Here is a 12,310-nt window from a genome sequence, read left to right as displayed (position 1 = left end):
TTATTATTATAACTAAGGATGAGCGCCGGCGTGTTCGCACAGCCCACGCGCAGAGCCCGCCAGGAAGTCGGATTAGCTCATCCTTAATTATAACTGCCACAAAGTCTAGTGCTCTAGATAATTTGTCTCTGATTAAAAAATAAACCAATATACTACCCTCATCTCTTCTGGTAAAATTCTGAAACATCTACACATTTATCCAAGAATGCTACTGGAACCTCTTCTTTTTATCGACTATATGAAAATATGTAGAAAATGCGTTATGTATGTACTGTATATACACATGTACTCGTAAGAACTGGGAGTGTTTAATGTGGTGCAACTGAAAGGGAAGAGCAGTTCCTATAATAATTTATAATAACTATAAGAGCATTTATCTTAAACAAATAAAGATATTATTCAGCAATTTTGTGCAGACTATCCAGTAGCTAAGTCCTTGTGGCAAAAGGGTGGGAGGAAGCACCTGAGTAACTTATAAAGGGCTCTAAGCAGAAATGGTGGTAAAGGGTGCAGCCTGTGGTGTGATGTAACACCTGGTCATCCACCTGACACAAAACTCTGAGTGGTTAAGTTTTAGCATCAAGTTTGAAAAGTTTACACTAATAGTGAATACATTCCAAACACAGTCCTTTACCGTGATGGTCAGAGATACAGGGTGACCTTGTTTTACCTGTCCAAAGCATTGCATAAAGTGCCAAAGTGAGCACCCCTGCAGGAGGCAGTGCCTGAAGCAACATTACAGCTGTCTCCACAGCATTGGACGCAGGTGTGGTTGTCAGTGTTTTTACAGAGGTTGCACCAAAGCGAAACCACTGCTTCAACTGTTGTACTAGAAGACTGAAGAATCCAAAGAAAAAATAAACTAGTTAGGCTAAGAGTGATTTCTCCGTAAGCAAGAAGAGGTCCATAAGCTTAGCAAGAAACTGAGGACTCATTGAGTGGGGTAGTGTAAAATCAATCACAAGAAGGTACCAACCTATAAATACTCAGCCTGTGTCCTGTAGTGTACAATTAGGGTATGAAAGACAAGTCTACTAATGTGTCTGATCTATTGTCCCACCCACACAGTGGCCAGAAAGGGCGACTGTCACCTCATGCCTACAATTTGCTTAGGGGAGCATTGAGAATCATAATCAAACCATAGTCAAATGTACTTTAGCATACTTACTAACAACATATTGTTCAACAAAAAGGAAATAAAGCAAGAAGAAAAATGTTTACATTATTTGTTGAGAACTTTACATTCCGCATTTCTTACAAAAAAAAACAAAACGTAACAACTATTTAACTGACAAACTGTACAAACTTTTGCAGTTTTTTGTTTTTTCCTCCTAGGATTTTGAAGGAAAAAAGGGCAGGAAGTGACAGCTGTGAGGACCTTAGCACTGATGGAAAAGGACTTAAAAGAAAAACAAATATGGTTGGATTGCTTTTTTCCCTGGAGTTCTATGATGTTTCCAGTGTTCCAGCAATGAAAATAGTTATAGTCACAAGCACAATCCTCTTCAGCACTGATGTCACTGCCATCCTTAAAAGTCCTATGTTTGGTCCAATATGGACTCTTTATCGACTCCTCCCACCTCCGCTGCTACTTCCACTCCCCCGAGAGCCTCCTCTCCACTGACTAGAGTTTATACTGCTGTTAGATCCAGATCCTCCCCGGCCCCAATTTGCCCGGGAACCCCTAGTGGAACTCTCCTCATGTTCTTGGGAGCTGGAACGGCTAAGTCTTTGTGATCGTGGTGGAGGTCCAGACATTTCACGGGCTGTATGATATAAAAATAAGACAGGGGAGAGAGTAAATACCTAGACACTTTATGGTTTTAGATGTGTTAGGTTAATTTCTTTAAAAAAAAAGAAAAAAAATCATATTTTTAAATACCAACACCATAATCACAGAAATAGATTGTAAATAAAAGTACAATGGTGTCCGTTACATTAATCAGCCAGAAAACATTGCTATGTTCACCTTCGTTGAACTTTATTATTAGAAGTCTGACTTCCATGGCCATCAAGCGTGCTTTTATAGGATGGGGTCAGGCAGGAGGGGCTTAGCTCAGAACTCAGGACCTTGATAAAAAAGTCAAAGTGCAAACAGCTTTTTGGATAATAAACCTTGTGGTACCCTTTAAAGGGGTGGTTCCCAACTCCTGTCCTCAGGACCCACTAACATGCCAGGTTTGCAACATAACTGAAATACATCACAGGCAATATTAATTGCTGCTCAGTGATTGCAGTATTCTAGCCTGCATCTCCCCAAGGTCATACTTAAAATATGGCCTGTTCGTGGGTCCCGTGTTGAGAAACACTGCTTTAACCACTTGCTTACTGGGCACTTAAACCCCCCTCAGTCCCAGACCAATTTTCAGCTTTCAGCGCTGATGCACTTTGAGTGACAATTGCGCGGGCATACAACACTGTACCCAAATGAAATTTTTATCATTTTTTTCCCACAAATAGAGCTTTCTTTTGGTGGTATTTAGTTACAGCTCGGAGTTTTATTTTTTGCTAAACAAACAAAAAAAGATGCAAAAAAAAAAAAAAAAAAAAATCATGTTTTAATAGTTTGTTATAAAATTTTGCAAACGGGTCATTTTTCTCCTTCATTGAAGTGCGCTGATTAGGCGGCACTGATAGGCTGCATTGGTGGGCACTGATGGGCTGCATTGGTGGGCACTGATGGGCTGCATTGGTGGGCACTGATAGGCTGCACTGGTGGGCACTGATAGGCATAGTTAAGGCGGCACTAATAGGCACAGATAAGGCGGCACCGATGGGCACAGATAAGGCGGCACTGATGGGCAAAGATGGGCACAGATAAGATGGCACGGATGGGTGGCACGGATAAGTGGCACGGATGGGTGGCACGGATGGGCACTGATAGGTACCACAGATAGATGGGACTGATGGGCACTGATAGGTGGCACTGATAGGTGGCTCTGATAGGTGGCACTGCTGGGCACTGATGGGCGGCACTGCTGGGCACTGATGGGCACTGATGGGCGGCACTGGGGTGCAGCACCTTTGAGGCAGATTGGGTGGCACTGTGGGTGGCACTGTGGGGTGGCACTGTGGGGTGGCACTGTGGGTGGCACTGTGGGTGGCACTGTGGGTGGCACTGTGGGCACTATGGGCACTGACAGGGGGCACTGACGGGGGGCACTTACTTTTTCTTTTATTTTACTTCAGGATGGCACTGCGGGAGGCAGGTGGGCACTGGCAGGTGGCAGGTGGTAGCTTGTATTGCTGGCCGTGATCGGGACTGATGTCCCGATCACGGCCGCCGGTGATCGGCTTTTTTTTTCTCTCCTCGCGCTGTCAGCGCGAGGAGGAATAATAGCCGATTACCGGCTCCGTTCTATCACATGATCAGCTGTCATTGGCTGACAGCTGATCACGTGATAAGGGGTCGGGATCGACCCCTTACACGGATCGGTGATCAGGCGAGTCTCACGGACTCGCCGATCACAGAGCGCGCCGCGCGCGCCCCTCAGGGGGCGCGCAGGCCGCTCGTAACCAGGACTACGTCAATAGACGTAGTCCCGGAAATCTAGGTCCGCGCTAATGCCGTCATTTGGCAATAGCGCGGATCTGAAGTGGTTAAAGTGAATTTGACAGACGTTTAACATCTAATAAAAGTAAGACTTCTAAAAATAGAGTGTACGTCTAGGTTCTGTGGAAAACTACCCTCATTTGTCTCTAAATATTAAAAAAGATGTTTGGGATTCCAAAAAATAGGATTTTTTGCACTCACCGTAAAATCCTTTTCTTTGTAATTCACCGACAGACACAGCTCCTCTCTTAGCCATTGGGTTGTTATGCCCACCAATAGGAGAATACTAGGCATTACTTGTTATACAACACTCAGAACTTTCCAGTTCTGCCCAGGGGGCGGTCCCTTGGGCAACAACCCTCCAGCCTGTCATGCAGTCATTAGTATGTCAACAAGCAGTATAACGTAAAGAGAAAAAGGAGGGGCGAGTGCTGTGTCGGTCGGTGAATTACAGAGAAAAGGATTTTATGGCGAGTACAAAAAATCCTTTTTTCTCTTATATTCAAAGACCGACATAGCTCCTCTCTTAGCCATTGGGACGTCCCCAAGCAGTGCCAAACGAGGTGTGGGAAAACAGCATAGAAAACTTCATCCACCATGGCAAGTGGGAACTAGTGAAACTTTACCCACAAAAAAACAACAGTGCATGGATAAATCCACCACAAAACCAGGGTAACCTCAACAGGAGTAACTACCCACAACCGCACCAAACTGCGGAATGTAATGCAACAGCACATTAACTTAACTGTACTGGGTTTTTATCAAAAAGACAGGAAAAAGGAAATATTTTGCATATTCAACTGCAACTATACGGCTGCCTGCAAAACTTTGCGGCCAAAATAGGCATCAGCCGATGCACTGACGTCTACCTTGTAGAACTTGGTAAACGTGTGGACAGACGACCAGGTCGCCGCTTCACATACCTGAGCGACAGGCGCTTGGTGTCGGAAGGCCCAAGGCGTTCTGACTGCCCTTGTGGAGTAGGCCGTGACCGGAAAGGGGGGCGTAGGCTTGCACTACAATCTGTCTGATCCACCTGGAAATGGTGGCCGACGAGACCGCCATGCCTTTCTTTGAACCATCCACCGAAACAAACAGTGAGTCTGACTTCTGAAAGGGAGCAGTGGCAGACAAAATACACCTTTAGAGCCCGAATCACGTCCTTAAGGTGTTTCGGCTTAGGACACAGAGATGGTAATACAATGTCCTCATTGATATGAAAAGCAGAGACCACTTTCTGCAGAAAAGACTGTTGCGGACGCAACCAGATAAGGCGACTTGCATGACAAAGCCACCAGTTCCGAAACCCTCCTGGCCGATGTGATGGCCACTAGAAAGACCATTTTATGGGAAAGAGTCAACAGGGGAATCTCCCTGATATTTTCAAATGGTGGTTTTTGAAGCGCCGATAACACCAGGTTCAGATCCCACGGGGGTAACAGTGGACACACCGGAGGGACTACATGTCGCAACCCCTGAACAAAGGTACTCAATAATGAGTGAGCGGCCAGGGGTCGCTGAAAAAAATAAAAAAAAATAATAAAAAAAAGACAGCCAGGGCTGATATTTGCCCCTTAATGGCGCTTCAACGCAATTTCTTGTCAGAAAAGGATGCCATTCTTTCTCCTCACACATGGAGATGTAAGCCTTCCAGATACGATGATGTATCTTCTGAGAAGAAGATTTCCGTGCCCTCAACATAGTTGGGATCACCGAGTCCGACAGACCCCAGTTCCTCAACACCTGGCTCTCAATAACCAGGCCGTTAAAGCCAGCGATGGCAAAGCAGGATGGGGAATCAGACCTTGAGACAGAAGGTCGTCTCATAACGGCAGTCGCCATGGGGCGCCTGCCAACAGGCGCACTAGGTCTGCGTACCAAGGCCGCTAATTCAACCAGAATCACTGGAATCCCCTCGACTTCCACACTGTGGAGCAGACGTGGTAACAGTTTCAGTGGAGGAAAGGCGGAGATCAGTTGGTACTGATCCCATGGAGCCACCAGCGCGTCCGACGAGTCTGCCCACGGATCTCTTGTCCTGGACACAAATATCGGCACCTTCCGATTGAGACGGGAGGCCAGAAGATCCACATCTGGTGTGCCCCACCTCAGGCACAATAGCCTGAACACCTCCGGATGCAACGCCCATTCTCCTTGGTCCAGCATCTGGCGACTCAAGATAGTCTGCCTGCCAGTTCTCCACTCTCGGGACGTAAATGGCCGACAGGATCGGTACGTGTCGCTCTGTCCACCAAAGTATGTGAGCAACCTCCCGTGTGGCGGCTGAGCTTCTTGTTCCTCCTTGGTGATTGACTTGTGCCACAGCCGTGGCGTTGTCTGACTGGATCCTGATCGGAAGCCCCTGTAGTCTCATCGACCATGTGGAGAGGCACAGCCTGATCGCTCTGAGCTCGAGCAGATTGATCGGCAACTTGGATTCTTCTGCCGACAAGAGGCCCTGAGCCGACTGAACCCCCATCAGTCCACCCCAGCCGGATAGGCTGGCGTCCGTTGTGATCACTGTCCACTTCAGAGGTAGGAACGGCTTCCCGGACTAAATCACCAGGGACCTCAGCCACCAGTTCAGGGAATCTGACTGACTGGCTCACCTGGATCTGTCAATCCAGGGATAACTGAGATTTGTCCCCCTTTGTCAAAATCTCCTTCTGCAGGACTCTTGTTTGGAACTTGGCATATGATACTGCTTCGAAGGAGGCTACCGTGAGTCCCAGGACTTGCATGCAGAAGCGGAGCGATGACCACTTGTGGTTTTATCAGCAGTTTTACCACAGATCTGAGTCTGAAGGGAGAAAAACTCGCTTCCCTGGAGTCCAGCAGCAAGCCCAGGTACTCCAGATGCTGGGTCGGTACAATCACCGACTTCTTTAGGTTCAACAGCCAAATTCTTGCAGGGTCTGCATGGTGATCACCACATCCTCTAATTCTGAGGCGGAAGTTGCACTCAGGAGGAGATCGTCTAGGTATCCCACGATTGCGATCCCACGTTGCCACAGCAACGCCAAAACTGGAGCCAATACCATGGTAAAGACTCGGGGCGGCTGATGCCAGACCGAAAGGAAGAGCCACAAACTGATATTGGGTTTCCCCGACTGCAAATCGCAGAAACTTTTGATCCCGAAGGCATATGTGTATGTGCAGGTACACATCCTGGATGTCTAAGGATGCCAGGGAGTCCCATTGATGGAGTGCAGCGACTACTGAGCGAACTGATTCCACTCTGAACCTCTGCACTTTCACAAAGTGATTGAGGGCTTTTAGGTCCAAGATTGGACGTACCCCTTCCTTCTTGGGAACTACAGATTTGAGTAGAATCCCTGGAAACATTCCGATTCTGGAACAGGTACAACCACCCCCTGACTCAGCAGGTCCTTACTACCCCCAAGAGGGCCTCCCGGCAAGCCGGGGATACGGGTATGCTGGAGGGGAAGAATCTGTTTGGCGGCCAAAATAGAAACTATCTGGTAGCCTGAGGAAATCAGATCGCAGAACCATTGGTCAGACAGTCGAGAGGACCACCGGGCTGCAAACTCCCGAAGGTGACCCCCCACCCAAGACATGGGTGGGGGTAAACCTTCATGCGGTAGCACTTTTGTTCGCAGGCTTGCGGTTCCAGGGACGTGGTCGTCCTATCGGGCTGGGGACGTTTAGCCAAAGCTCTGGGCAGACAAAAAGCTGTTTGTGAGTGAAAAAGAGGGCCCTTGCCTACGGCGTGGCTCCTTAGCCTTCCTGGCCTGTGGGAGTAGGGTACTCTTACCACCGGTGGCATTTTTAATAATGTCATCCAACGAGGCTCCAAAAAGCCGGTCGCCAAGGAAGGGAAGATCTGTCAGGGCTTTCTTAGATGCCTGGTCAGCAGACCAGCATTTCAACCAAATCAGGCGCCTCAGCACCACTGCTGACACTGAAGCCCTGGGTAACAGAGGAAGAGTATCCAGGGCCGCGTCACAAATGTACTTAAGGCCTTGCACTAGTTGGTCAGCTAGTTCCACACAGACAGGAGAAGCCTGTTGCTCTCCCAATTCGCGGTGCAACAGCTTTGCCCACTCAGTGTCTGCGACACAAGTGCGGATGCCAGTACTGGTCGCACGGTGGCCCCACCACCATAAACAAGGAACGAGCCACTGCCTCGGCCTTCCTGTGCATGGGATCCCTAAATGCAGAGTCCCCTCTACCGGAAATCGTAGTTACTTTGTTTAACCTGGATACTGGGGGGTCCACGACTGGAGGAGCCGACCACTTCTTGAGAAGGCTCTCCTCAAAGGGGTAACGCACCGCCATGGATTTGGGGACTGAAAAGGTCAGTTGCGGTGACCCCATTCCTTGTAAATGAACTTGTCAAAATAAGTCAGATATGGGAACACCTTAGATGAACGTGCTGGCTTACGGGACCCAAAAGGGCCTGCTACATCAACAGAGGGATCCGCTGGCTCCTAAATCTTCAGAGTATCATGCACAGCTGTGATAAGTGATCCAACAAGAGCTTTGTCGCTCACGGACCTGGACAGGGACTCATCCTCACTGTCCGAATGGTCCTGGTATGCGTCGTCTGACAAGACAGAGCAGGGGGTCACCCATCCTCAGCAGGGTCCGAGTCTGCGTCAGAGCTCTCCCCAGAGGACGGGGGAGCAGGGGCCGCCTTTTTTGCACCCTGTTGCCCATGTGCCGCCTCCATCTTGGCAACAAACTAATTGAGGACCGCCGTCAGGGTGTCCAGGGGCACTGCGCAGTCCGCAGGCGACTGGTTGCAATTGCCTGGATTTCAGGGGATGAAATACCAGTTTCTGAAGCCAAGCTGACCCTACCCTGTCTGTCACCTGAAGGGGACTTAGGACAGTGACAGTCCCACCCTCCTTACTGCTGCTGGCTGAGGGGCTCTTTCCCGCAGGACTCACCACACCCTGAGGGGTTCTGTGCTATCCAGCAGGTAGTACCTGTAGTCTGTTGGCTCCCAGGTGCAGAGGAAACCGTGCTGTGTCAGTGGAAGCAGCTGCAAATGGCGCTGAAACCGCTCTGAAGTGTGCTCAGTCTTCAAGAAAATGACCACCCAGTGTCCAGCATAAGGACATTAAACACAGGTAAAATGGCCGTTAGAGCACAGGAGCACATGCCGCCGCTAGAGAACACTGAAAATGTGTTCAGGCTTCAAGAAAATGGCCGCCGGTGTCCTGTATAGGGACAATAACAAGGAAAATGGCCCCCGAAGCCCAGGAGAGCATGTTTTCCCTTGCCCACACCTAAGATGGCCGCCGAATGCCACAGCCATGAGGGACAGGGAGAAACAATGGCGGTGAGTACAGCTCTGCACAGGACACCAGCATAGCCTCACAGACACCTTCCAGGGACATGAAAAACAGGACCCAGGACTCAGCCAGCCAGTGCCACCCCCCAGGTGAGAGCCCCCCCGGAGAGCCCCTGAACAGACACACACACACACACCGCTCAGCAGCATCCCCCCAGGGAGAGGGAGAGAAGAGAGGGAGGTGAGGGACCCCCGAATCGACCTCCCAGGGAATGCCCAGCTGATCAGCCGCACCGAGGCAGGGAGATCTATATTTATCAGTCCTGCAGAGCTGGGAGACATTCCATTACAGACCCACTCACTGATCAGTACAGGGTGGCTGTTGGCCCGGCACACTGACGCAGACATCAGTAGCCTGGTCATATGTGTGCCCCGGAACATAAAAGCTCACCGACCACCTCTGGAGCTGAGGTTTCGTCGTGGTCTGCCTAGTGCAGAGCTGTGGCCTGCACATGCTCGATGGCCGGACTGGGGAGACTACAAGGATAAGGTTATCCAGCCTGTCAACCAGCCGGCTGTTGATAGCAAATCACAGGATCAATCATCTTGCGCAAAAAGTCAAGCTTCTGCAGAAAAAAAAATAAAAACACAGACCAATGGGCCCGCAGGGTTCCTAGGTCCTTCTCCTTCACTAGGCAAAATAAAACTGATGACTGCATGGCAGGCTGAAGGGTTGTTGCCCAAGCGACCGCCCCCTGGGCGGAACTGGAAAGTTCTGAGTTTTACATAACAAGTAATGCCTAGTATTCTCCTAGTGGTGGGCATAACAACCCAACGGCTAAGAGAGGAGCTGTGTCTGTCGGTGAATATAAGAGAAACACTTATACTAACCAAAGTGGATGCAGCACCGATCCTAGCTGCATCTGTCCCCCACCGCTTCTAAAACCAAGAACTGAGCAATCAAAGATGGCTGATCATACAGTTCTCGATCTTCTGTGAGCAGAGAGCCGGTGACTGTCAGCAACCGACTCCCTGCTCTGCCCCTCCAGCGCTCACTAGAGCGCTGATCTGTGAAGGGGTGGGAGCAGCTGGCCCAGTCTCCCAGCAGCGCTGAGAGGCTGAGAAAGCTGCCGGTCCAGGCATCTAGTTGGATCCCGACTGTAAAGTCAAGATCTTTCCTGAGCCTGGCTTGGCTGGGTGACGGTAGCTAACAGCAGACTTTAGCCCGCTGTCGGCTGAACACAGGTTACAGCAGTGCAGAATGAACTGCACGTATGCAATCTCCAGGAGAAGTAGGGGCCAAAAGAGCTTTGGCCCTACTTCTCCTTTAACATTGCCTGGCTTAGAGCATTTTACATCCAATATAATAAATTACAGATTTTGATGACAGATTAATTTTAACTGAAAATAGACAATTCTCTACAGATTTAGCGCTCTTTTTTCTTAGTAGTTCACAAAACAACTTCTCATTCTGTAGAAATCATGTTTACCTTTCCCAGGGTCATCTCCTGGGCCTCCCATTGCATCCATATCTCTATGATCAGGGGTTCCAGGCCCATCATGCCAAGGTCTTTTGCGTGGTGGTAGAGAAGCCATGTCCATGCCTTGTAAAGAGGATGAACGCTCCCTGCTGGCTGGAGAGTGACTTTCTGGGGTTGGAATGTCCTGCTGAGGACTGCCCTGAAAGTGATCTGGACCTGATGGAGAAAACAAGAATGTACATATACAAGATAAGCTTATTGGAAGAGTTTTTCTCAGACAGTGGAAGTTGTAAATACAAAAGAAAACAATTTATGTGCAAATAATTTATATGTAACAAATGCATGGAGCATTCTACTTTAACAATGTTTATATTAGTATACCATAATCGTTTTCAACAGATAGCAGGCCTTCAGTAGGCAAGATCACTTCTTAGGTGTTTTTTTAATGGATTAAAGCAACTATATAGAAAATTCCATTTTGTTTAGCAGTTCTATTTTATAAAGCAAGGCATGTGACATTCAAAAGTGTTGAATCATTCTCCCTATAATAAAAACACAAGGCAGGGACACGGAAAATGTTGACTAGATGATAGGGGCTTGAAATGTACCATAAAATTAAAAATCCAACAGTATATGTATGATGTTACACTGACTAGAAGCTAAATATTTACACTGTAAGATGTAACCAAGGATTGTATGTTGGACAATTCAATGAGCAAACAAAGTATACTGTGATTCATGTATGATTATATTGTTTGTTTCTTGAGCAATAGAACCTTTTTTGATTAAAAAATAAATAAAAAATGAATTTCTTGGGAAGATTAGTGTTCAGTGAACGTCACAATGACTACTGTATAAATGTATTAAAAAAAGAAATTAATCAGATGCCAAACCACAAAAAAAATATGTACACTTACTGTAAAATAAACCCTAACCCTTTCATGGTTTTGTACGCATTACAAGGTAAGGTGAGGATATCTTGTTCATGACAGAAAAAAATAAAATAAGAAAAACCAAGGTCTTCTTTAAAGATAGTGGAACAGTAAAATCCTTACCCCCATCTCTGCTTTGCTCTCGAGACTGGGGATTAGGCCCCCGATCTGAAACCGGAAACCGATCTGGGGTGGGCAGAAGTCCTTTTCTTGCTTCTGGTTGAAAAATACAGGTAACAAAAAGGCATCAACTGTACTACCAGTCCACCAACCAAATTACATCTATAGTAATAGTTCACAAAACGGCTTACATAATGATATGGCAACTAACCTCTCTGAGAACCTCGACCGCGCCCTCTACCAGAATCCCGCCCTCTACCAGGTTCATCCTTCATATCATAGTTGTCTTCAGGACCAAATTCATCTGAATTAAAGAATCCTTCCCTTCCTCTAGAGCCACGACCCTCGTGTCTTGGAGGACCAGACCTGCGGAAACTAATTTTAACAAAACAAATGAAAATCAGTCTTAAAACAATAAAATGTTTGAAACATTTTGGTTTGACTAGTTTAAGTTATAATATGCATCATGTATTTTAGAGAGTAAGCACCAAATGTTGAACCAAAATCATATTTTTACAAAGGTTTTGATGCGTGAGAAGACTTTTTTGTATGGTTCTACATAGAACCTGGATGCTCCCAAAGGATTCCATGTAACTAATGCCATAGTGAAGAACATGTCAGATTTCCAAATATGCAGCAGGTAAACATTTACAGAGATGGCAGTGATGATTCCTGTTTGCACAGGTGGACAAGAGAGGTATATCTGTACTGAGACTAAAATGATGACTCCTCTGCCCTGCAGGGAAGGGGTGGGGATGTAGGGCTCTATTAAGATTCCACTGATGATTACCTGCCCTACAATGGGTGGGTGGTGGTGGGAGTAGGTTATTTCTTCATTAAACAGCTATCCAGCAGGCATGAAAATTTAATTTACAAAGGCATAAAATATCCCCAATAGACATAAATTAGTGCATTTGTTTAGACTTGCTTATGGTCATATGCCAGTTGTTAATTTGAGAATGTT

The 12,310-nt window shown here is 47.4% G+C and overlaps 1 protein-coding gene across 2 annotated transcripts in view; it reads right to left on the bottom strand.

Moving 5' to 3' along the window:
- Positions 1-1,212: 1,212 nt before the first annotated feature.
- The window catches only part of WDR33 (WD repeat domain 33), a 195,731-nt gene continuing 184,633 nt past the window's right edge, over positions 1,213-12,310 (bottom strand). For both annotated transcript variants that reach the window (XM_077488410.1, XM_077488409.1), the window contains exons 19-22: positions 11,558-11,721; positions 11,350-11,442; positions 10,304-10,510; positions 1,213-1,766 (exon numbers count right to left, since the gene is read on the bottom strand). In XM_077488410.1, coding sequence (XP_077344536.1) covers positions 1,564-1,766; positions 10,304-10,510; positions 11,350-11,442; positions 11,558-11,721 — 667 coding nt within the window. In that variant the 3' untranslated portion in view covers positions 1,213-1,563. The remainder of the gene's footprint in view (positions 1,767-10,303; positions 10,511-11,349; positions 11,443-11,557; positions 11,722-12,310) is intronic.

The sequence above is a fragment of the Lithobates pipiens genome, unplaced genomic scaffold, assembly GCF_037356315.1.
Source record: "Lithobates pipiens isolate NorthernLeopardFrog02 unplaced genomic scaffold, aLitPip1_a1.2 Scaffold_18, whole genome shotgun sequence".
In the NCBI taxonomy this organism is placed as follows: Eukaryota; Metazoa; Chordata; class Amphibia; order Anura; family Ranidae; genus Lithobates; species Lithobates pipiens.
The sequence above is the reverse complement of the archived record's forward strand: the minus strand, read 5'-3'. Positions and strand labels throughout refer to the sequence as shown.